Here is a 26558-nt window from a genome sequence, read left to right as displayed (position 1 = left end):
AATGCCTGGATTAAACTTTATTATATCAGAAATAGTGACAGAAGATATGTTTGTTTACATGCCTGAACATTTAAGCTCCAAAATCTGTCTGAATTTTACATATACATTCATATACGTGTATATGTATTTAAAGATGCTGCTAGTAGTGGAAAGCATTAGAATATACAAAATTAAAAGAATTAGAATTAGAAAATATAAATCTTTGAACATAAAATGTAAATGAAATAATATATAGCATTAATAAAAAAAATAAAAAATAAAAAACAGAACTGCTCCACAGAACATTAAATGTTATTAATGAAATTATTTTGGGTCAAAATACTGGGGACTACAACAATACCAAGAGTGATTCCAGTGTGTGCTCATTCTAGGTAGGATATGTAGCAGTTCATTTAAAAAAATACAAAGATACTTGATAAAGTATTACAAGGCAGTTCCTTCAGGGAGGAAGGACAATGGGTGCTCCTCAGGGACAGGAATGTCAGCTAACAGAAAGGAATCTGTTGATCTGCTGCTGAGTCGCAGAGGCATAAGGCGACGGAAGTTATTTGGGGACCATGGCATCTGAACCTGAGCCCTCTGCGACAGCGCAACTGTGTCATTATTCGTTGCCCACGGTGGAAGTGCTTGGCTAGTAACTGTCTCTTCTTCGGGAATAAATACTAGGTTATCAATTCCTACAAAAAAAATAAAATAAAATACAATAAGGTTATTAAAAAAAAACAGCATGACCTCATAACTGCAGTAGTACTGTAAGTCAGTTAGCAATTTACTGGACTTGGCTTATCTACTGTTATACTTACTTTAAAATCAGTGATTCTCACTGAAATAATTCAGTTTATCATTAGGTTAACAAACTACTAAAAAACAATGACAAAAATGGTAGTTGATGGGTTTGATGGATTTCTGATGGGTTGGCGTTGCATTAGATTTGTGAAGTGTAAAAAGCCTAGCCAAGCCACAGCTTTATATTCCACAAAAGCACCTCCAAGGACAAGCACTTGCTTCTCAAGCTTTAAAGGAAATACATCTTGTGGAGAAAACAATACTCCTATCACAAAAATTACAGAGAAGGCAACAAGATTACCAAGATTTGTCTATTTATTTGTCTGACAGCAGTCATCTAAACAGTGAGTTTATAAGCAGTCTGTACAGATACTATATTACAGGCTGCAGAGTAGGGTTACATGAAGAATATGCAGTATTTACCATTGCATGTGTCAGCCAGTGCCTGTCTGGCAACATTAGAGATAAAATTACTACCACCGTTGCTAATAACATCAAATTCACAAGGGTCTTCTGGATCAGAGAACTCGGGATCTAGAAGTAAATAGGTAAAACAAATAATAATAAAACAAATAAAAAAATGAAACACCATTTTCTAGAGGCATTACACACAGACAGGTTCAAATACAAAATTACATGTTTGGTCCCAGTTTAATATTTCAGATTCATCACTGTTTAGATCAATTGAATAGACCCCTACAAGCAATAGAAATTATGTGCAATCAAACCTCCATCAATACCTTATTTTTGCAAAATGTCCTCCTTTGTACATGCATTTACCCACTGATCATTATAAAAGGTTTTCATTAGAATTAAATCCCATTTTTCACTGGCATAAGTGGTGATAACATTACGTTTCTAATAACCATTCATAGCACAACAAACGTCCTGTGACCAATGGACTGGTAGCATAAGCAATGACCCCCCACAAATCCACAAAAGATGCAAGATTATTAAAAACTTACGCTACTGCATGAGAATATGGAACATAAACCTTACCGTGAAAAACAAGCTGACCTCCATTTGACAGCATTTCATCACTTCTCTGAGGAACAAAAACAGAGTTGAAATTAATCTAACATGATCTTAGAAATACACTGGAACTTAACTGCATGCATTTACAGATATAAAAGGGGAACTGTCCATGTGCCACAGACTTGCAATCTGCACATCCAATCCTACAACAATAAATAATGTAAAGATCGCAGTTTACCAATTCATAGAAAAAAATAACAGCACACCACATTAATACATTTATGTTCCCATGTGTAATAAATAATTCAAATATGGTTGTACCGACATACTGGAGAATTGCAAATGCAATACCGATCGACAAAAAGGGAGACAAAACCGAACCAGACCATTACAGACAATTACAGACCAATAAGCTTGACTTCTATTATATGTAAACTTATGGAAACTATAATAAGATCCAAAATGGAAAATTACCTATATGGTAACAGTATCCTGGGAGAAAGTCAGCATGGTTTTAGGAAAGGGAGATCATGTCTAACTAACCTGCTTGATTATTTTGAGGATGCAACATCGACAATGGATAATTGCAAAGCATATTGCATGGTTTACTTAGATTTCCAGAAAGCTTTTGACAAAGTAATGCATAAAAGATGAATTCTTAAACTCAACGCAGTAGGGATTCAAGTAAATGCATGCACATGGATTAGGGAGTGGTTAACATGTAGAAAAGAGAAAGTACTCAAAATGGAGCAAGGTAACCAGTGGAGTACCACAGGGATCAGTATTAGGTCCTCTGCTCTTTCTAATCTACATTAATGACATAGATTCTGGTATAGTAAGCAACATTGTTAAATTTGAAGACGACACAAAAATAGAAGGAGTGGCAAACACCGTTGCAGCAGCAAAGGTCATTCAAAATGATCTAGACAGCATTCAGAACTGGGTAGACACATGGCAAATTACATTTAATATAGAAAAGTGTAAGGTACTGCACGCAGGCAATACAAATGTGAATCATAAATACCATGTGGGAGATACTGAAATTGAAGAAGGAATCTTACTGAAATTGAAGAAGGAATCTATGAAAAATATCTAGGAGTTTATGTTGACTCAGAAATGTCTTCATCTAGACAATGTGGGGAAGCTATAAAAAAGGCCAACAAAATGCTCGGATATATTGTGAAAAGTGTTGAATTTAAATCATGGGCAGTAATGTTAAAACATTTACAATGCATTAGTAAGATCTCATCTAGAATATTGTGTTCAGTTATGGTCACCTTGCTACAAAAAGGATATTGCTGCTCTAGAAAGAGTGCAAAGAAGAGCAACCAGAATTATCCCGGGTTTAAAAGGCATGTCGTATGCAGCAAGGCTAAAATAATTGAACAAATAAGACTATGCGGCGATCTGATTCAAGCATTCAAAATTCTAAAAGGTATTGACAATGTCGACCCAAGGAACTTTTTCGACATAAAAAAGGAAACAAGGACCAGGGGTCACAAATGGTGATTAGATAAAGGGGCATTCAGAACAGAAAACAGGAGGCACTTTTGTACACAGAGAATTATGGGAGTCTGGAACCAACTCCCCAGTAATGTTGTTGAAGCTGACACCCTGGGATCCTTCAAGAAGCTTCTTGATGAGATTCTGGGATCAATAAGCTACTAACAACCAAACGAGCAAGATGGGCCGAATGGCCTCCTCTCGTTTGTAAACTTTCTTATGTTCTTATGTTATTGCTTACAAAACTGTACTAATTGCAAATGTGTGAAAATAACCACTTACCTTCTTTTGTGAAGGATCTTTCTTATAATGTTTTGCTAGTTTTTTCGATTGGGACACTCCGTGCTTGGTAGATTTAAAGGATGCCAGTCGTCTTTTCATTGTTTTTTCAAAAATCTCCTTTTCTTGAGCATCGTCCTCGTTTGAAGTGACCTCGTGTCTGCTGTATTTGTATTTCTGCTATATTTAAATAAATAAATAAATACATAAATTGCAACATTTCAATCCTTTAAATTAAATTAGATTTTATTTTTTATTTTTAATAATTTAAGAGAGAATAATTTTACTTGCTCTATTTAATAGAAATCTTTGTTCCATTTTACATTTGTAATGTACAGATTTTAAAATAATCCTGAAATTTGCACTGATTATGCTGCCAGCGTAATATTTTCAAAACACTTCCCTGTTATGTGACTCAACTTCTATGTTCAAAAACACCGCAGATTTTTCAACTACCCAGCGTATTGAAAAAAGGGTTGTTCATAGTGTTTTAACTTTTGTATTAAATGTTTGTATAATTGTATTCAATATATTTTATACAACTGATGTACTTTTTTGACCAATGAACTAGGTTGGGAGATTCTTACCTGCTTCTTTGGTTTATAGAGGTACTGCTGAAGCAGATGATGTGTATAAACATCCTCGCAGTCTCGTAAACTCTTCCGTCTGAGCTCCACTGCTTGCATATCGAGACAAATAGCACTAGCATCTTCCCTCCTGTTAAAAAATAAACACAAAAAAGAAAATAATGAGGGTTCACCAGTTAGTACCTCAGCATAGGTGTCATTGATAAAAAAAAGATATTGCAATTGCGATGCAAATAAAGCTAGCAGTCATTGTCATAAAAATAACAGTGCTATAGGATATATAATTTGAATAAGAACATCTATCCAATTTGGCTGCCCTTTCAGTTTAATTTGTATTCTGCTTTCTCAGGCTTTTCAGAATATTTTATTTAGTATTTTAACATAAGTAAAAGTGATAAACAGAGTTTCCTGTGGAAAAGGTCACATTACATGTGCTGGCAAACGGTCCAAAACAAGAAGTAAAAGGGTTCTACAAAAACACAGGCTAAACTTCCAAAAAATAGAGAGTGAATCTTAACCAGCATACAAGATACAATATAAATAATATAATTCTCCAAAGAAAAGGGACAAGTGATAATGTTTAAGCCTTTAAACAGGAGCAGCAGAAGAAAGGCGTGTTGTAGTTTATTTATAATCCAGCTCAACTTAGTAGTTCATAAACAGCCATTCAGTATTATCCAATTAAATCAAGTAGTTTGACACACTTACAGTACAGAAGACGTGGGTGCTTCAACCTCTGATTGCTTATTGCTGTTGAAGTTCACATTTACCAACTGGAGAGCACTTGGGGTCTTTATAAATGCAAGAGATCCCCTGCGCTCACCCTTAAAAATAAACAAAAAGGCGGCAAGTCAATGTGAAAGATAGGACACAATTTGGAAAAAGGTCTCCCTTATAAGTGTTCCACCGTAAAAGCACAGCTACGTGAAATAAAGCGTAGTGAAAGCATGGCAAAGCGTTGTTAAGCATTGTGAAGCACAGAGAGGTATAGTACTGCTTATTAAAAACAAACCAAGGTAAACTAACCCTTATAAAAGTTTCCCATAGTAAACACATAGCCTAACCATGGGAAAAGCATGTCGAAAAACTGCAAAATGACTGTGATAAACATTTATAAGGGCTGATTGTGCAAATAATAATAACACATTACTTAAATTCTGTTATCAAGACTCTATATAGAGTCCATGCCAAGTTTTCATAATATGATAAGGCCAATGGCAGTGCTCAATATAAACAGTTTCTGTAATTGTTTGTGTTCCTGTGGTGTGCTGAGTCACCTTGTATATTGGTCAGCGGTGATATTATTCACAAATGTCTCACAAGGGTTTTAGGGGTGGTGTGGGTGGTGTTTATTTTATGGTTGTAAACAAGTCTAACTTAAATGTTGTGTATTGGTAGTTAAATAAAATGTGGGTTACAGATCTGAATATAATGAAGTTATGATAATGATGCATGTACTGTTTTCGTATTTTTCAATATGATGCGTTATTACCTCTGCTATATAGGTGATTGCATCCTTAATGTTCAGATTATGGAAGACATCGAGGATTTGATCCTTGGATTTCAGAGCAGATTTCCTCATCAGTAATTTACTAATGTATTTCTTGTCAAAGTTTTCCCACCTGAAATTATAACAATATACTATAGGTTAACAAGAATGACCTATCACTGTCACTGTATGTATATAAAATAACAGTTTGACATGCAGACAGTAATAGAGTTACTCCACATACTGTACCACCAAACATACTTTTAATAATTTGGGCTAAAGAATGTCCTTTTCCAGATTGAAATATACAGACATCCTCCATATACAGATTTTGGTACACTCAGTAACATGTGCTAATGAATGTCCTTAACAAGCATCATTACAATTGGACAAACAGTTATAGCTAAATGCAAACAGTCTTCATCTATTAACCCTTTGCAGTCCATTTATTCAGCGCGTCTCAGGCGTGTCAGGTCCAATTTATTTTCACACGTGCAGTTTATTTTAGACGCGCTGTTTAAAAGTATTTTTTTCACAGTAAAACAGGTTTAAAAGGCACTGCATATCAACAGGACACTCAGTACTGCATCTCCAGCCCAGCACCACCCCTTATTCGCTGTATTTTTCACATACCTCTTCATAGTGGTGCATAACGATAAATCATCTCCTGATCACTCGTTTTATCACCAAACTCCTCAATAATGCAATCCAAGTCATTGTTTTATTACTATAACATCTAAAAAAAGCTCTGCAAATGTCTGTGATATTCTTTGAGCACTGGATGCAGAAGCAGCTATCTTGTTTGTTTATGTCCGCGTTATCTATGTGGTACCGAGGCTATCTGTATTGCTCAGATACACACCCCTTTTTTTCCGGCTTCTCTCGGCTCCTATCGGTCTCACTCGGCCATTGAATGGTTTTCTCGGCTTTTTCTGTAGAAAAAACGACTAGAGATCTGTTTTTTACGTCTTTTTGATGATGGCATTGGACCGGAAAGGGAAAATTGCAATGTCGGACCAGGTCTGACATAGGACCGCAAAGGGTTAAATCATTTTGCTTTAAAATTGCACAGTTCAGCATTTTGAAAGGTGTCAGGAAATACATTCCTTAAACCTCAATGTAACAAGTTTGAACTTACTTGTCTCTTATATAGTGGTGTCCAATTTGCCCTGAAATGTCCTCAATAGCAGAAAGAATATGATCAAATGCCTTGGGAAATAATTAGAACGAGATAAGTTGATATGTACAATTAAAGTCATGAAGGACTTCCTTTACAATTATACTTGTAGGTAGACTCACCCTTCCATGAAGTTTTTCGCTAATTAAAGGGTCTCTGTGTTCACTCCTCTTCACCTTCAGCCAGGTCACCAAAGATTTGGTAGTACAACCCTACAAAACAGTCACTTATTTAACCATTTCATTGTTGGAAAATAAATAAATCACTGAATATGCACATATATTCAAACTGTACTATGATTGGGATGCTTGTTAAGTACAAATTGAAACCTATTTACAATTAACTATATTTACTTTTTTTTCTTACTTTTTTAAAACATAAATTTAGAGTGCCCAATTATTTTAACCCTGAGTATCACCCCAATTTAGAATGTCCAATTATTATTATTTTCCCCTCACCGCAGCAACTCTCTACACAGCTTGAGGGAACTGAAGATTCAATGGACATCCTCTGATCCACGAGCAAGCCAGCTTCCTGTTCTACACTCAGGAACTCAAAAGCTGATGTCAGCAAGCTACCGACCTCTGGAGGTCAAAGGCCAGCCTGAGCTAACTGGGTAGGGTCCACGATGAGGAGAAACAGCCCCTTCCGGTTTTGCCTCCCTAACCCATGGGAGCACCAAGGCCAATCCGACACTCCCAATGGAATCCCCAGCGAACCTACACTCCCCTGGCAGTATGACTCACCTTGCACACCACACTGCTGTGCTTTTACCAGGTGAGCCACTCGGGGACCCCTTAACTATATTTACTTGTAAGGCAACATGCTTACCTGCAAAACAACTGTGAAGTATATCACAATAACAGTTGTGCTGAAAAACAGTTTTTTTTCTTTTACTCGATTTTCATCCAGTAAGGCTACTAAACCATAGGCAACTGCACCCCTCAATCCACCATAGCTCATAACCACTTGGTCTATAAATCCCAGTGGGACCACTCTGTAGCGGTTTAAGATCCATGTAAGGGTTACAACACCTACAAAAACAGAAAAGAGTGCATGGATAATATTGCTAAACATAGCTTTCTACTTTTGTTGGAAGCACTGAACTATTAGACAATTGTTTCATACTGTGGCAGGGTGCCCCGCCCCTGTGCATATTTTGTGTTTTATTTGTATGTGGTGTGTTATCGTTGTGTGTATGTATTGGTGCATGGGGTATAAATTGGGTTATGTAGCATGTGTGACTTAAAATGTGTATGGGGCACGGGGATTGCACAAATTAGTTCATGTGCCAGGATTCAAGTGAATGATTAATTAGTAACTGAGTCCTGGCACAGCTGTACATATAGAGGCACAAATCACTCACTGGGGGTTGGGTGTTCAGAGTGAAGAACGGGAGAGAGGAGGAGAAAGAAGAATAATAACAACAATTGCTACTCGTGCTGAAAGAGTTCAGCACGATACTTGTTTGAGGTTTGCCCACTGTTTTGTCTATTTATTTTGGCGAACATGCCGTTTGTTTTGTGTATAGTGTTTCATTTTGTTCAAACCTTTTATTTATTAATTAAACCGCACTAGCAGCGCTTTCATTCATACCCCAGACCTTATCTACAGGAATATTCTGCTAGTTTTCTATTTCCCCTGACCTTTTTTCAGTTAGGCGTTACCTTGACTTGAGATTTATCTGTTCAAGAACATTATTGACCATTATTGACTGTTTACAGTCTTATTCAAACATAAAACAAAGGTGTGGCAAGCTAGTTTTGATGACCAGTTCCACATGAAGAAAATAATTATAATTTGGCATACATGTGAACCTGGAAAAACTATTAAATGGAAGTAGAAGATCAGAAACCGTGTACATTTGGTGAGGGGGAAAGAAATGACTCAAGGTGTCTAAGGCTTGTTCTTGGCTGAATAATACAATATTTTAATGCAGTTCAAGAAAACCAAAAAATGCATTATATAATATTAAATGATTAATAAAATATCTGTTTACATTCTTACCAATGACTCTGTATACTGCTATGAAGAGCAGCGTTAATAGAATAAAGGCTGTATTCCATTCCCAAATGCTTACGTCCACTGCCGAAATACCCAACATCATGAAGATAATGGTCTCTGATCCACTGGCCAACAATTTCATCATGTATCTAACTGTTGTAGCAGACCCCTCAGATAGGTTAGCTCGAACATACTTTTGACAGCAAACACCAGTAAATGTGATCCTGAAGAAACAGGGTAAAAGAAATTATACCACTTTTACATATAGAACTATCTACTATACAAGGTTAATACATTTACAGCAGAGAGATAGATATATAGATGTATATAGCTGAAAATAAATAAATACATTTGTACTTATAACTTACGCCAAAATGGATGAAAGAGAGAGCATCTCTGCTGTTAGGTAGGCCAAATAAGAAATGATAAAGACGAATCCTGGTTCAATGATCTGAACACGTTTGGTGAATCGTGAGATGTATGAGAGCAAAAACGCAAATATAATTCCAATTAATGTTCCACCAAGAGCAACAACAAAGAATGACACTGAAACAACAAAAGATAAAAGAAAAACAATGTTATACAACCATTATGGCCTCTCTATGAAGTAAATCTTTATTTATTTCACAGGAATTGTGACAGGGAGACCATGTCGTTCGTTCTTGGGAGTGCATGTGTGCCTTTAGGGAAGCAGCTGGGACGCACAACAGGAGATGTGTTGCTAAGCAACTAGTTGAGCAGGTGGGCTCACCCAGCACTGAGCTGATCGGGTGGTTCGGATTTGCTGGGGGGCGTGCCCAGGAAAGCTGCGCGGAGCTCAAAAAGGCGTCTGCGCCACAGCTTGAGGCTACTGCATGCAGTGTTGCCAACTTTGCGAATTTGTTCCTAAATCTAGTGACTTTAAGGGCTGACTTGGCGACAATTTATCAAAAGTGATTTCCAGGTCAGTCATCTGAGAATTTCAGAGATATAAAATTGCCAAAACTTTTCGATTATCCTGTATTAGCAACGTCCTTTTAGTATCATTGTCAGGGTAAATAAAATAAAATCAAATAATGCCTCGCCCCATTTGATACGCAAGGAAAGTCAATGCGTCATTTGCTTAGCCACGGGCTTAACAGCCATGAACCTGGTTCTAAACAAGCCAGCAACATGGTGTCGCCAGTGGTAAAGTTAGTTTGAAGTTCAATATTCATTTGATATTCACTACCATATCACCTAAACATTTCAAACCAACTTTAAATGTGAAGCTGAGTGGTTAACCTTTCCTTTACTATAAATCCTATACATCATTTGTGAAAATCAATACAATATCGCTAATGCGCTTTCTATATGGGGATGAATGAGGAAGCTTTATTCACAGCAATACCACTACACATTTCAAACCAACTTTTTTAGGAAGCGGACCAGTTGTGAATATATTCACATATTTTGCTTTAACTGTGAATCCTGTAAATAATTTGTGAAAATCAACACAATACCCCATATGCATGTAGTCTAGTTGACATGGTTCCTAATAAAATGCTTCCTCATTCATCCCCATATACTGTGTGCATATGGAATATTGCATTGATTTTCACAAATCATTTATAAGATTCACAGTTAAAGAAAAGGTTGTGAATATAATAAGAAATTAAATAGCACAATTCAAATGAATAAGCTCCCCTTAAAAATTGTGTTTTTGCAGTTACAGATGTGACAAACTTTCCCATGTTCTTTGGGGTTTGGCAGCCTAGCCATTTGATTGTGATAATTCTGAATTTCATTACGTAGACTATTACATTTTATGTTGCTATATCAACACCAGTTAAACCATTGTTCTGCATCAGGCATCTTTTATGTTTTAAGCTCAAATATTGTACTTTTATTTATTTATTTTTTTACAATAGCCATGCTTAAAATGTAATTCGTCCTGGAAAGCTAAATATTTATTTTCAATGTATGAATATAAATCTGGGGGGAGGGGGGGGGGGGGGGGGGGTTTCATAGGCTGATCTATGAAATATAGTCCGGGGGGACCATTTTCCAGGGGGGACCAAATTTTGCGTGACACCAGCGCGCTCGCTCTCTATCACCCCAGTGTTCCAGTACTTCTCGATTTAGGATTACACCACTGCATACTATGTGTAGTTGTTGGTGTGTTTATGTACTGTGATTGGTTGGCGACTTTTGGCGACTATGGCCGATTTGGCAACTTTCAAATCTGAAAAGTTGGCAACACTGCCTGTATGGCCTTAGCCATACAGACAGGCGTTGTGAGAAAGCTTGCTTTGTTGACATCAATGAGGAGAGCGTCCGCTCCATGGAGGGAACTACTACATGAAACCCTTCCACCCCAAGACGCTGCTCGTGAAGGCATTGCCCAGCTGAGGCCATTTGAAAAGGCAGGAGCCATTGTGAGAAGGCTGGGACTCTGGGAGCCCAGTAGGTCAGTTTAGGGGATGTTGATCCCAAACAGTGTAAAGAAAGGGTTTGCTTAGAGTAGTAGGTTCCTGGAGTGGGACGTTCCTTTTAGTGGGACTAGTGCTCGCCATTTGTATGGCAAACTTTTATTTTTAGCTTTGTTTTGTTTTGTTTTTTTATTAAATACTATTGCTGGTACCTTAGTGTCAGCACAGGTGTTTATTAATTCTGCGAGCCTGTGCGGCGTGTCAACACCCAATGCCTCAGTCTTGTTCAATGACGAGCCACGTGTGTAACAAAACCCCCTTGTTACACAATGTATTTAGTTTGTTTTAATAAATATTGCTTTACTTCCAGGATGACCCTACATTTTCAGTTGGTTTAACATATTTCCTTCAGCTGAGGTCGTTGGAATGGAACTACCCAAGGGGCCTCACAAAAACAAAAGGCAAGTCTCAAAAGAAAATTGTTCAAATAGTCATAATTGTATCCATACCTACGCCTTTGACACAGTCCACTCCTGTAACATTGACACCACCAATGGCAATAAAAGAATCAAATACATTGTAAAGGACCTAAAATATAAAAAAGACAATGTTATTTTAACAAAATGTTATGCTTGAAATCTGCCACATGCTGCATCTCACTATAAAAATACTGTTTACAATTTCAAAGCTATATACTCCAAATCGTCATTAGCACATCTTTTTCAGACAGTAAAAAAGCACCCAATAAAATTACCAAAACATTTAATTCAGGGGTCATCTGAAGTTGTTTCTTATTTGTTTAAGAATTGTAAAAGGTATTTGTTATCTTCAAGACAAAACTGGCCCGACCATGATTTACCAGTAATAGAAATAGCTTTGAGAACCCAGCCCAAAGTCTGTTCTTTCCCAATCATGTGTTCATTGTGCCTGCATGTGATGTACCCCCATTTTAAAGATGTTTACAAATCAGTATATCCAATACTTTAAAAAACTAAAGGGAATATATATATATATATATATATATATATATATATATATATATATATATATATATATATATACTTTCAATGCAGCCAATAATATAGATGCTGCATTATATTACATTTTAAAATTAATATTGATGGTCTGCTGGTGCCAAAAAGCTTGGGGATCTCTGGTCAAGTAGTGCAAGAAGACGACATTGATAAAAACAAGTCTAGTCTAACATTTATCAGACAAGTGGACTATGTTTTAGTACTTCATACATACAATTGCAATGTAGTGTTATATAGATGAAGTACTGCAATTTCCCCCAAAAATAACACAGTGTTTTCTATGGCTGTAGTGTTCAAAAGTTGCCATGAATAGCACCCTAAGACATAAAATATTAACCCAACCATTCATCTTGCTTTACAATATTTACTGCATGTCCCTTCAAGTATTGAACACCTGTTATGTAAACAGACAGACTTACCACTGTAACCCCATCATTAAGGAGAGACTCTCCAAACACAATGATAAAAAGCACATCATTAACATGGACCTCTTCAAACACAGCTATGACAGCCACAGGGTCCACTGCAGCGAGCAGACTGCCAAACAGAAGAAAGTCAAGCATGCCGTCGACATTGAGGTCCCCTGAGGGTAAAGGTTAAATAATTCAGAGCTCTCTATGTGCCAAATTCATATAGGTGCAGTAGAAATTAATAACAGGAACAACATTACACATTTACAAAACAAGTACAATAAAAGGGACCAAGTTACTATACTTTTATATTAATTAAAAGGAAAATATATTAATTAAAATTATTACAAACTTGATGTTTGAACCTTCAACCTGAATGCAGACATGCTAACCCAGTGATGGTAAGCAATCCAAACAATGTATTATCATTTTAATTACCATTTACCATTACCATACATAGTGTTCCCTGGTTCAGACGTCTTCCCATGCAAATTCCATGAAGAATAAAACTGTTTGAAATCTGAGAAACTAATTCTATATAATTACTTAGCGTTCTCAAGAAGGCATAAGCAACTCCGATCTTTGAGAACCATTCACAACGGGTTTCATTTCATTATTAGCGACCTGGTCATAGGTAGAGTTCCACTTAAAAAAAAACATGTGAATGAATAATGCAGTGTACTGCAATAAAGCTTAACTAAAACAAACCACATCTTTTGTACAGTAAACTCACAATCCTGGACTCATACCATTTATTATTTTAACCACCATTTAAAATGGAAAGCTCATAAATAAAAGCAATCGAGCAACAGTTTTATAGTGTCTTTCCACACCCACTAAATAACTAAGCAGTAGCTTAGTGCTGTATGGTCTCAAAACTGATTAGTAAGGAGAGTTCTGCAGTAATGTACTTTTTATTGCTCTGCCAACAGAAAGTGCATTTCCACTCAGGGTAATAGATATACAAGCCAACCATAGACCTCACTAGTAACTCAAAAAGCCCCTTGATGTACAAATATAGAAGTTGGTTGGCTACAACCGCATTTTGAAAAGTAGGCACAGGCTTTCATTTTCCTCCATGGGCAAATCACAGGCCAATGCCCCCTTCCATAGTAAATGTACTGCACGGGCAATTTGCCAACAGTGTAAAATCAGGACCATAGGGTATTGTTTACTGAGAGAGAATGGACGCCACAGCTTGCACAGCTTGTATTATGAGGATAACTACTAATGTTTCCATACTCACCCATCAGTCCAGTCAAGTAAACCCCATATAGTGATAAACCAACTGCTGCAGCATTCCAGACCGTGCCAATCACTGCATACGTTAATATAGCTCCAAGATTCCCAAAAAATAGTCTATTTGGCATAAAGTACCCTGCATCAAGTACAATCTGTGGCAAGAGGTAGAAGAAGAAAAGTGTTGGCTTCATGGTGTAGGAAGCGACGTGGTCTGCTGCCCATACTACACCACCCAGTAGAAGACCAAGAAAAATCAGCAAGGCACTTTCTGGAATTATAGTTGTTAATTTGCTGGACATGTGAAACACTGCAAGAAAAGAGAACAAAAAAGACATAAAATTGTTAATACAAATAATAATAATAATAATAATAATAATAATAATAATAATAATAATAATAACTAGAACTGCCAGGCAGTTTTACAGCTTCCAAGCTCAGTACCAGTTGGAAGGTTTGGCAAGCTGTAGCATTGCAGCACAAGTGTCAGCAACAGATCAGTTTTATGGAGCAGTTTCAATTCAAAATACTGCATTAGTTCATTATCTCACGATGCTTCATAACTTTAAACACCATAGTAACAATGACCCTATCTACACACTGTAAGGAGTTATAAGCCTATTTTACGTTTAACCTCAAGGAAAGGTCAAAGGTCACGATCAAGGTAATTTTTTAATAGAGCATATATGGGTTCCTATCTGTGTTCTATAGTAACCATTAACCTATATACTCTGTAAGAAGTTATAAGCTAGTTTTACATTTTAACTTAAGGAGAGGTCAAAGGTCGCAGGCAAGGTCATTTTTGGATAGAGCACATATGGTTTCCCAGGCTAAAAGAATTGAATCTATTCAGTCCTGAACAAAGAAGACTACGCGGCGATCTGATTCAAACATTCAAAATCCTAAAAGGTATAGACAGTGTCGACCCAGGGGACTTCTTTGACCTGAAAAAAGAAACAAGGACCAGGGGACACAAATGGAGATTAGATAAAGGGGCATTCAGAACAGAAAATAGGAGGCACTTTTTTACACAGAGAATTGTGAGGGTCTGGAACCAACTCCCCAGTAATGTTGTTGAAGCTGACAAGAAGCTGCTTGATGAGATTCTGGGATCAATAAGCTACTAACAACCAAACGAGCAAGATGGGCTGAATGGCCTCCTCTCGTTTGTTAACTTTCTTATGTTCTTATGTTCCTATATGTGTTCCATAGTAACCATTAACCTATCTGCACTTTGACATAGTATCTGACATATGCAAAGTTTCAGATCAATCGGTTCACCGATTCCAGGAAAATTTTGAAAGGTTTTTCCAAAAAATGCGTCAGGCCGCCATCTTGGTTGATGCAGGACTGCAATTTTTTTTTTTTTGTATCTGAACTGTAATCTGTACAGGATGATACCTGCCAAGTTTCAAGTTAATTGGTTACACCGCGTGCGAACAGGGGCAGTTTAAAGTTTTGGGAAGAAAACGACAGTACAAAAAAAAAATCTTTACAATAACAATAGGCTTCTCAAGCCAACTTGGAAGCCTAATAATAAGGTTGTAATTCTATGGAGGGTTTCTGGTGACAAATTATCAAAGCGCTAGCTCGAGTGATTTCTCAGTGTCACCAGAAACCCAAAATGTAGCCTTATATGTACAGTTTTTGGTCTGTATTATTTGTTATAATACATGGTGACATAACAGACAGAAATTGTAGAACTAGCAGAGTTTATTTTTAACAATTGAAGTTTGAGAATAACACTGGAAAACAGAATTTAACAAAATTGTAAAAACAAGTTGTTTTTTTTTAACAATAAATGTTAAGCTTCAGTATTTTACCAAAAAAAAAATGTATTAGCATTTTTTTGTAGAAAATTCGGAGTAGAAAATTTTCTTGGCTTTTTTGGAGAGTGGAGTTGGATGATTTCCTCATTACTCAAAAGCCTTTGAAAAAAAGCATTAATATTTTTTTCCAGATCTTGTATTTTTTCCCAGATTTAACTTAAATCTTGTATTTTTCCCCAGATTTATAAATGTTGTGAAAATAAATAAATATTTTTTTTAATGTGTACATTCAGATCTAATTTATAAATTTTAAGCGCACTTCTTTTTTTTTTTTTTTACCTTAGTCCTACTTCGTACACAATTAATATAACAGATAACGGTGCATTGACACGCTATGATACTGTAGCATTGTCTGAAAATAAAGCAGACTCACACAAGCAGGGTCTTCGTTTTCCGAAATTGATGGTTTATTATTATTATTTTTTTTTACAATAAACAGATCCACTGTCAGTCACGGTCCACGCCAAAATAATAAACCCTTTAATTATTATGTCTCTTACTTTGTTTTGGTTATTCTCTGTCTCAGTCGTTTCCACTTCCCTTCTGCCATTCTCTCACTGGACGACAAAAATCGCCCCACCAGCAGCAACCGCACACTCGGTAATTTCATGTAAATGATTGGAATCGGCCATGATGTCTGTCTGAAGTGAACCTGACCGAAGACAGTGGATATACAGTATTTAGCTGTATTTAGTGTTAAATCTTGTTAAGAGATTTAAAGATTTAGTTCAATATTTAGCTAAATGTTAAATCTTTTTTTTTTAGATATTTAAGATTTTGTTAAATACTTAGCTAAATGTTAAATCTATTTAAAGATTTAAGATTTAGTTAAATATTTAAGATCACAAAATCCAGATTTATTTGCGACCAGCTAAATCCTGATTCTCAAAATAAATATTTAATAACAAAATATATATTTATTTTTAAAATACAGATGTAGCATTTAAATGTTGAAAAGTTGCTAAATATTTTAAGTTTATAAATTATATCTGAATGTACACATTTAAAAAAATATTTATTTATTTTCTTCCACAAATGTCTCCCTGCCTCCTGTGGATAAAACTTTAGATTTGCAGGCTGGTGTTGTTTGTTTTGGTATTGATGGTGTTTTGTGTTTATACACCAGTGTATAATAAGACTGTGAAACACTGAAGTTTATAGGAATATTATCGATCACCACGTATTAATAATAACAACAACAACCACGACAATAATAATAAGAAGAAGAAGAAGAAGAAGAAGAAGAAGATCTTTATGAAGTTCTGCATTTTTATGAGAAAAAATTGACAAATGACAATTCAGGTCCTCATAGTTATAGAATGAGAAAACACTTTATGGTGCATATTTGAATAGAATAAGAAGGTATAATCAAGACAAAGGAAGCTGTTTCCAGTGATAAATGTCACAAACAAAAGAAAATGACAATCCATTTTCTATACCTTAGTAATGTTATAAGGGTAGCACAAAACCTTTTGTTTACGCGCTGGCAGCAAGTCAATCCGTTTGCAACCAAATAGCCAGAGAAAAATGGTGTGACCAGATTGTGGTTTTTCATATCATGAGTCATGAAGGACTGTAGCAATGTTGTTCTTACAGTATAATTACCGGTTAATGTTTTCATGACATACTGCAAGTGATTATATTTTAACATAATGCTAAAGCAGTTTTTTTTCACACAAGCTTCAAAAGTAAAACAAGTTTGGTGATCTACCTAGCTCCCAAAGGTATAATGGGGGGTGGGATGGGGTGTTTTAAACATTAGTTTAAAACACCCAATCATAAAAAGACAATTCATTTTTTTTTATTTATGAAAAGATTTAATAGTTTAGGCTAGGCCACTCTGTATTCAAACCACAGTCAAAACAATGAAGGGGATAGTAAATGTAGGAAATGATTAAATTGAATGATCTTTTAGTCAATTATTCATTTTTACAAACAATTCCAACAGCAATTATTAGCCCTTTGTATTTGGTGTTACTCACAGTCATTGTTCCATGTGTTTGTAAAATAATCAGTGTAAGTGCAGCCCCTTCACACTGTGACATAAACCTCCTTTTTCAAGTAAACCCATGTGAGTAAATCAAGGACTTCCTTATCAAAAGGCCTATTGTGATTTTTTTCTTGATCCAGACCTATTCATGCCAACAGATTCACTATGACCATGACTTTTTTTTTTATATATAACATTTTACAATTTATCCTGGTATGCAATGTATTTTGTTCCTGGTTACATTCTCAAACTGTCAGTATCAGCTGATTTTTTTTATTGTATTGATGTAGAAAGCATTCTGTGATTGCTTTATTTGGACATAAGAACTAATTTATTGAATATATCTGTTGTTTGTTTGTAAAATAGTTTCTGTCTTGAGCCCACCTGAATGTGTACAGAGTTTGAACAAATATTACAGTAGGCTACTGTTGAGTACTATTTAAAGACTACAAAAGTAAATAGCCTAAATATTAAGCTAATGATTAAAAATGAAGTGGTGAATAGATACTAGCATTGGACAACATGTTTTACAATTACTTAGTAGCAGGTTGCAATCCTATTGGAAATGCTAGGCATGTGAACCTGCTGAATTTTGTATAGGTTTACATAACATGTTAAAATAAGAATCACTACACCTTTCCCTTTTATTAACTTAAATTAAACATCCTCTTCCTTTAGCCCTGATTTTAATCAGTGAAACACTATAAATGTATTGGGTTACATACATTGCACTTGAATAACTGCAAGATTTATTAATATAAATGATTACAAAACCAAAATTACAATTCTCAAATTAAAATAAGTGCAATTCCAATCTTTATGGAATAGGACAGTGGAGATAAACCCACAACCTTCTGCCCTACAGGCCAGTACACAGGCACCTGCTCTACACAGCTAGTTCTCTATTATATACAAGATGTATCTGATAAAACTTCTTGGATTAAATCCTGTTATAATGTAATTTAAAGACAGGTTACGGGATCTTGTTATCTATGCAGCTGGGGACTGATTCAGCGGTCCTGTGTTAGGGTGGGAGAACTTCAGTGAACATGCAATACAATGGTAAATGATGTATTAATGCACAACCTCTGCAGTTTCTAAAAGATACAATGCAGTACATTGCAGTATAATGTAATACAGTGTCACTTTCTTCTGCCATTCAAAATAGCAAAGTCAGAACACATACCAATAATTACATTTCTTAGAAATACAAGTCTATCAGTGTTACACTGATGTTAATCACTCGCAGAATTAATTGGTTCTTACAATAGGGGCCCTTAGGCTATCCAGTCCAGTGGCACGAGCAAATAATAAACTAGTCAGGAATATTTGGTGGAAATTACAGATGGTTATTTGCTGGAAGTGTAAATGGACAAATTGAAAGAGGGACAACTGATGCCTCTTATTAACATCATGACTATATAAGAAAATGTATTTTAAAGCCTTGGTTACCGTTTGATTCTTCTCTTGCCTTTTCCAGGATATTAAAGAACAATAAAGTGAAAATAAACAAGCAAGATCCTTAAAAAAAGGCATGTTTTAGTTTCATCACTGTTATTCTAACACTGTCCACCAGGTGTCATCTGCTGCCACTACCTGGCAATACCCCGGCCTACACGAAACTGAATCTAATTAGATATTATTTTAACATACAGTGTCGTCTGAGTAACCCAAGTTTATATGGAGGCAGGAGTTCAAATTCTGCTTGGGTCACAGGGAAAATGATTTCAGCACAATTGGCACTGGACACCTTTGAAGTTGTGAGAGGCCAAGAATATGATGGCCGTGGAGGCTAAACTACTCTCTCATTGACCACCCTTAGTCATTTCTGGCCAGAAACCCTAGTCTGTCATAAGCAACAAAACTCCAGAGCAACTTTTTTACTGCATCACATATTCAAGCACTGCACCTAACTGCAATACCCTGACTGCAATACTCAGGGTATTGCACATCTCTCCTTATTTATCTTTATTTACCGTAATACTCCACATTTTGTTTTGAAAATAAACTTTTTAAAAAAAACAGATTGGGTAAAATGCAATATGTGTTGCACAACAAAAAATGTGACCATGAAGGACCACTCCTTTTATGTATTCCTGTAAAGTTTACCTGTGTCAAATTGATTTGTCAGGAAGCTAATAAAACTAGTTTAGAAATATCTTCAACACTGCTGAGTAACATTAACAGGAACTCACTATCAAGTCCACAAACAAATCTCATTCAGTCATAAAGCTGCAGTGTCCACAAACATTGTTGCCAGGCAGTTTTAGCTGTAGGTGCTTATAAGCGTCAGCTTTAAACTCTGCAATAGCTCCACACACAGCTATAAAGGTGTTTTATTATTATTATTATTACTATTTTGTTTATTTAGCAGACGCCTTTATCCAAGGCGACTTACAGAGACTAGGGTGTGTGAACTATGCATGAGCTGCAGAGTCACTTACAATTACATCTCACCCGAAAGACGGAGCACAAGGAGGTTAAGTGACTTGCTCAGGGTCACACAATGAGTCAATGGTTGAGGTGGGATTTGAACCAGGGACCTCCTGGTTACAAGCCCTTTTCTTTAACCACTGGACCAGTGGTTTTTAATGGCCATATAAAGTAACTACTTTATAAATATATGTTTTTAAACCACTTGGGTACTACAAACTTTTAATAATGTTAATGACACCTCTCAGTGTATCTACAATGAATAAATAATCAACTGAACGTATCTGTCTAAAGGCAAGTTCCCACTTCTGTGTTCCATTTCTCTCCATCTCTGGTATCCTAATACATTTTAAATGAGACCATTAACTGTATAATGCCTACATTATGATCACTGACCCCAATTCAAAATTATACCGCTTAAAAAAGGAAAATGCTAAACAAATTAAAAGTAGTTAATCAGTTGAATACCCACTGAGTTAGTGCAAATATCGGCACATGCACTTGTGTGCAGGAGATTTGAAGCAGAAGACAGATCAAACTTTGGTGTAAGCATAGAAAAACTATTAACATTGCAATCTTAATAAGGGTTATTTTGGTCAGCTGAACATACATAATATAAAATGCATAACTAGAAGTTACAATTATTATTACTGTTATTATAATTTCCAATCGTAATCTGATTTTGCAATGTGTGAATCTGTGAACAAAGTGTTTTTGCACATATGCACATGCTTATTTTTGCAATATTACACTTCATTCCCAGCTTTGCACCCACTGAACTGAAGCAGAAACAGGGTTTCTAAACCCTGCAGGCAGGAGACCAGCTTAAAAAGTTCCCACCTGGACTTGGGCGCCTGATCAGTAGTAATCACTGAAGCGCAATGAGGCAAACTAGCCCTAGACGACATTCCTTCCTAAACCAGCAGGAGTGAGAAGGTCAATGCAGTGCTCTTTATGGGTCTGCAACTGAGATCAGCACTTCCGGCAGCGCTTTATTAGTTGAGCCAATATTACAATTGATATAACATTACAAATGTGTTGGTTAATTTTTACTTAAAGGGGAGGTGCTTATATATCAGTTCTGCATCTGCTTTAAATACCAGATGTGTCTTCAGTTGTAGTTACATCAGCTGTTCCTGAGAAGTAAGCGATTAACTGATTGTTTCACTCATTGTACTGTTTTGCCACCAGGCTAGTAGAACATTTTGTAATCATAGTGTTATTTTCAGTAGTTTTCCACACATATTGCCTTGGATAACTGCAATCAAACAGTCCAGATTCAATAGAAAGTTAAACATCAGCCGTTATGAACTAACTTAAAAAGTTAACACTGTTTTATAGAGTAGTAACAGATATTGGTCTATTCAATCAAGCGAGGGGAGGAGAGAAATGTTAATCAACTCCCAGCATCATGCTGCTGCATTAATTTTGAGTTGTAAATCAACTTCATTTAAATTCAGCACTACGCACCATTTAAACTCAAATGTCTTCTGTTGCCAATTAATTTTTTTGCTGACACCCCACCTCTTATAATTAAGAGCACAAAACCCATTTGAAGAAAGGCTTTTACTACACTGGATGTTATATGATACCCAATTGTGTTGGATGAATGGAGAATTACAGTACAGTTCATCTATCAAATAACACATGCAAAACATGAAAAAGGGTTTACTGGTAAGGTGTCATTAACAGGTGATTAGGCCACATCAAATAGTTAAAGCCACTATTACCAGAGAAAAGAAGGTTCATGGGGCATCCCATATAGTAGCAATAGGGTTCCTTATGCGTTCCCCTCATTTTGTTTCGGTTCTGTAGAAGGACAGTTATTAGATACTGAACACCAGAAGGCTCTATGCACATATTAAATACTTTCTAAAACCAGTAGTCCATAACTCCACCTTTTATCTTTGAAGTCAGATCTTCAAATTGCATGAACTATATGCTTCTTCTACCTACATGTAAAAATGTACGTATTCAAAATGAACCCATTTACCAGGATAAAAGATGTAGACACAATCCAAATCATTACTGTGACATTGTGATAACAATCAGATACTTCATGCCATTTCAAATTCAGTGTGAAAACCAATATAGTGTAAAGACCTTGAAGCCAGATAGATTAAAGACATCCTGTCCACTTCCAATTTGTATTAATATTTGAATCAAGTATATTTTTATAGACACCATTTTCATTTTTTTCTCTAAAAAGATAGCATAAACAACTTTAGCTAGTTAAAGGAGGTATTTCCATTTTAGCACAAATGACATGTAGCAATTCTATACATCCTCCATTCATCAAAATGTGTATTTTTTTTCTTTTCATACAAGACTGTTAAGCCCTGAAATAGTTGCATAGTAAGACAAGATGTTTCTACTTTATTCAGCAGGCAGCAGAGAGACATGACAATAAAGGGAATGACAATGTAATCCAATTATCTGGGCATGTTATGGGAGTCTCCTGGGGCCGGTTTCTCAAAATTTGTAATTTGGATCAAAGTGATCCAGGTTTTGTAATCCTATATTTTGCCATCGAGATTACTTTTATCTGGATCAATTTGATTATTTTTTTTTCAGAAAATGCCACTGCTGGAGTCTTGATCACAAAATATAGGATTACAAAATCTGGATCACTGTTATCCAGATTACGTTTTGAAAAACCAGCCCCTGGTTACTACATAAGGCTGAGACCAAGTTATTTTATATGCTAAACAAACATGAGATTAAAAACTGTGAAGTTCCTATTATTTTAAAGTCGTTTTTTTCTATTTCTTTTGTTTTATCAAGGTATCAAAGGCAGAAACTCCCTCTGTTGACCTACAAATTATATATATATGTATAGATAGATGGACAGATGGATAGATAGATAGATAAATAGATAGATAGATAGATAGATAGATAGATAGATAGATTTATACAATAAAAAGCCCAATATATATATATATATACACACACACACACACACTACAAGTCATGCAAAACTAGAATTGATTGTACTGTTGTGGACAGAAAAGTGATGGAATATGACTCTTCTGCATATCTCAGACTCTCAATGTCATCAGATTAAAAAACTTCAATATTTGATTTACTTTAATTCACTAAACTTAATATAGGATTGCACAGGAGTAACATCTGAATAAGTAATGGTTTGTTGTTATTTTCTAATGATTATTGCAGTCTTGAAAGATCATTTGTTTTTTAAATGGCCAGAGATTCATAATGAATTCAAATGGAATGCCACAGGAATAACAGCTAATGTACTGGAATGAAGAGGAATTTGCGACCATTGTTTTAAAGTGTAACCCAGCTAGTAAGAAATGCAACATACAAATATGCAGACTTGACTAAAGTAAAATTATATGTGACTGAAACTAGTAACTAATATACAAAAGTCATTCACATTGAACTCAGATTAAGTAAACTTTATATTAAACCCTACCATTAATTCATAATAAAATACCTATTTATTTCAAAATGTGGTAAGTTACCTAATTATGACAGACCGATACATAAAAACAAACTTGTTATATTGATACTGAGAACTGATACGATTCACCAGGCATTTAAACCATCACAATATGAATATACAATAAGACATTACATACCCATTTTGGCGATACTAGCCACCATTATCCAGACAGAGATGATATAAGGGTTCTTGACATGTTGCCAGTTGAAGGTAACAATCTTGTAGCCAGACGGAGGAGCACCACCTCCATCTCCAGTGTCTGTTGTTGCGTTTATCTTGTTTTCAGCTTTGGTTGAGGAACATAGTAATAAAACTACAACTAACAAGGAGACACGCTCTTTCAGCTTTTTGCACTGCATTTCCATGCAACTTTGGTTCTCTGACCTAGAACTATTTCTGCTATGGGAAGTTTTCTTTCTTTATGTTTAGCCTGTATTGCTTTCTCTTTTACTAGAGTTCTCCACCAATCTGCCTGTACCTATGTAAAGCTGCAACCTATGTAAAGCTGCAACCAATCAATGCAATGCCCTCTTCTGTTTTGTCCTGTCTTTCTCTCACTGGCCAAAGTGTCTTAGTGAAAGGATGCTGCTACTGACCAATGTTTCATTGCAAGGCTGGTATTTATACTGCATTTAAAAAGTAGGTGGGGCTTTCTTTAGTGACTTGCTACAGAAACAGGACAGTCCCTTATCAAAGAAGTGCTTGTATTACAGGCAACAATAAAGCCACAGGTTTTCAAATGCTTTGCTACTGTATGTTCTTACTGTGTCTACCAAATTCAAGTTTTCCACAACTTTAAACACTCATAACATCTTCATGTAAAACTATAATTATATGCTGTAGAGATTTTTTAAACAAATGAATATTTAAGCATAAAGGCACCAGATTTTCATTAAACCCCTGAATCAAGTTCATACAATTGTAAATGAATCAGTTTAATAATAACAATAACCTACATGTTTTTCACATTGCTATGAAACAATATTTTTCTTTACATTTTTAGTAAATAAATACATAAATAAATACATTGGTTCTTGATTAAACATCTTTTTGGGGCATAAGTTTGTAAAACCCCTTAATTTCAGAGGATGTAATAGTTAGACCTATCTTGTTAACTGAAATCCCCAGCTGACACCTCAGAATTCAAGTAACAAGAAAAGAGGTCGAACTAATCCATCCTCCTTGGAACATGGGTTTTCCCGATCCGAAACTCAAATCAGATATCATGTAAGTGTTCTGTGTGAAGTCTTGATCAAGGTAATGAATGGGTTACTTAACCAAAGCATTATGGGAAAGCTTTTAATCAAAGTCATAGTTTGCAACACTAGTTATTGGCACTAGTAAATATGGGTATATATAACATATTTTTTAAACATCCTTTTTGAGGAAATAAGGTGTGCATACCTAAAAATAAAACATTAAAACAAACCCCCTTTCATTTTAAATCACCTGGTGGACCTTTTTCTAATCACAACCTTTATTATTACATTTAACCAATTCATTCTCTGCCCAGGTCCTAAAGTGATTACCCAGTTGTGAAACAGCCATTCAGTTGCTAACATCTGTGCAAGCATACAGTGCTCAGTGATTATCTGATATGTGTTGGTTTCTTCTTGTTCTAATTTATTTTTTTGACAAAGAAATCACCAAGGATTAGATGTTACTTAGGCTGACACTTTTTATCCCTTTTTTTTAATGCTGCTTAAACTAAGATCTGGTTTCTTTTTAATATCCTGATGCTTTGTAAATGATTTACTGGTTGATTTTTTTTACAGATGTAGTTAAAGTAGTGAGTATTACAGGAAACAAGTTTAATCATTTGGCATACCTGAAGGGCTTCTGCACTTTGTGATATGCTTGGAACAGCTTAAAACGTGTTTATTAATTATATATATAGTTGATATACTTCCAAATGTCAACTGAATTTAAATCCTATCAGATCATACCGTGTGTTGATTAATTAGCTGTACATCTGATACAGTTCCAAATGTCTGTTTAATTTGAATCCTATCAGAAAACACCAAATAGTTTTAAAAATAATTTCAAATCTATGTGTATATATATATACAATTCCAAGCAATAAGATGTATTTAACATCTCACTGTTTACTGCAGTTACTGTATTGCATGTTTGTTTGTTTTTTTGCACTGACCAAAGGAAGGATGTGTTTTACAGCAAATTCAAAAGCCATTCAATTTTAGTTTATACAGTTGCCTTACTGGCTTAGGGCTAAATACTTTTGTGGTTAAAACACCTATGCAGTTTCTGGGGGCTCCCGAGTGGCGCATCCAGTAAAAGCACTCGCTAGAGTGCAGGATGCGCTCTATAGCCTGGACGTCGCCGGTTCGAGTCCAGGCTATTCCACAGCCGACCGTGGACGGGAGCTCCAGGGGGGCGGCGCTCAATTGGCCGAGCGTCGTCCGGGGGGAGGGAGGGTTAGGTCGGCCAGGGTGTCCTCGGCTCACCGCGCACCAGCGACCCCTGTAGTCTGGCCGGGCGCCTGCGGGCTTGCCTGTAAGCTGCCCAGAGCTGCGTTGTCCTCCGACGCTGCAGCTCTGAGGCGGCTGCACAGTGAGTCTGCAGAGTGTAAAGAAGCGGGCGGCTGACGGCACACGCTTCGGAGGACAGTGTGTGTTCATCTTCGCCCCTCCCGAGTCAGCGCAGAGGTGGTAGCGGTGAGCTGAGCCTAAAAAATAATTGGGCATTTCAAATTGGGGAGAAAATAATAAAAACTAATTGGCAACGACTAAATTTAAAAAAAAAAAACAAAAAAAAAAAACACCTATGCAGTTTCATTAAAGTCAGTCCCAGTTAGCTATTAGTATCTTGTAAAATATGACCAAGATTCTAATACCCTCAAGTAAATGAGCCAAGGATTCCAAGCTGTGACACAATTGGACAAGCAGGGATACTACAATACTTAAAATGGAAGTGTATGTATCTGGATGAGCAGTCAAATTTAATACA

At 36.0% G+C, this 26558-nt stretch overlaps 1 protein-coding gene across 2 annotated transcripts; it reads right to left on the bottom strand.

Annotated features, from left to right (window-relative positions):
• LOC117400010 (sodium/hydrogen exchanger 3-like) lies at positions 1 to 24170 on the bottom strand. 2 transcript variants are annotated; one of them, XM_034920685.2, is made up of 16 exons: positions 23728 to 24170; positions 13881 to 14183; positions 12644 to 12807; positions 11700 to 11778; positions 9169 to 9346; positions 8804 to 9024; positions 7628 to 7830; positions 6919 to 7008; positions 6758 to 6828; positions 5623 to 5752; positions 4839 to 4954; positions 4131 to 4260; positions 3547 to 3723; positions 1786 to 1831; positions 1210 to 1320; positions 1 to 677 (listed from the first exon to the last, which is right to left on the bottom strand). In XM_034920685.2, the coding sequence occupies exons 1-16, from the start codon at positions 23954 to 23956 to the stop codon at positions 424 to 426; spliced, it is 2502 nt and encodes an 833-aa protein (XP_034776576.2). In that variant the 5' UTR covers positions 23957 to 24170; the 3' UTR covers positions 1 to 423. The 2 variants fall into 2 exon arrangements, with proteins under 2 accessions (XP_034776576.2, XP_058878323.1); XM_059022340.1 differs by lacking the exon at positions 23728 to 24170 and adding an exon at positions 16203 to 16288.
• Between the last annotated feature and the right edge of the window lie 2388 nt (positions 24171 to 26558).

This window comes from Acipenser ruthenus, chromosome 4 (assembly GCF_902713425.1).
Source record: "Acipenser ruthenus chromosome 4, fAciRut3.2 maternal haplotype, whole genome shotgun sequence".
Lineage (NCBI taxonomy): Eukaryota > Metazoa > Chordata > Actinopteri > Acipenseriformes > Acipenseridae > Acipenser > Acipenser ruthenus.
This window is presented reverse-complemented; position numbering and strand designations above follow the sequence as displayed.

Coding starts and splice junctions, on each gene's coding strand:
- LOC117400010 (XM_034920685.2), bottom strand. CDS start 23,956: ATGGAAATGCAGTGCAAAAAGCTGAAAGAGCGTGTCTCCTTGTTAGTT. Junction 5,753..6,757: donor CACCACTATATAAGAGACAA/GTAAGTTCAAAC, acceptor TTATAATTTCAG/GTGGGAAAACTTTGACAAGA. Junction 1,321..1,785: donor AGGTCAGCTTGTTTTTCACG/GTAAGGTTTATG, acceptor ATTTACTTCTAG/ATCCCGAGTTCTCTGATCCA.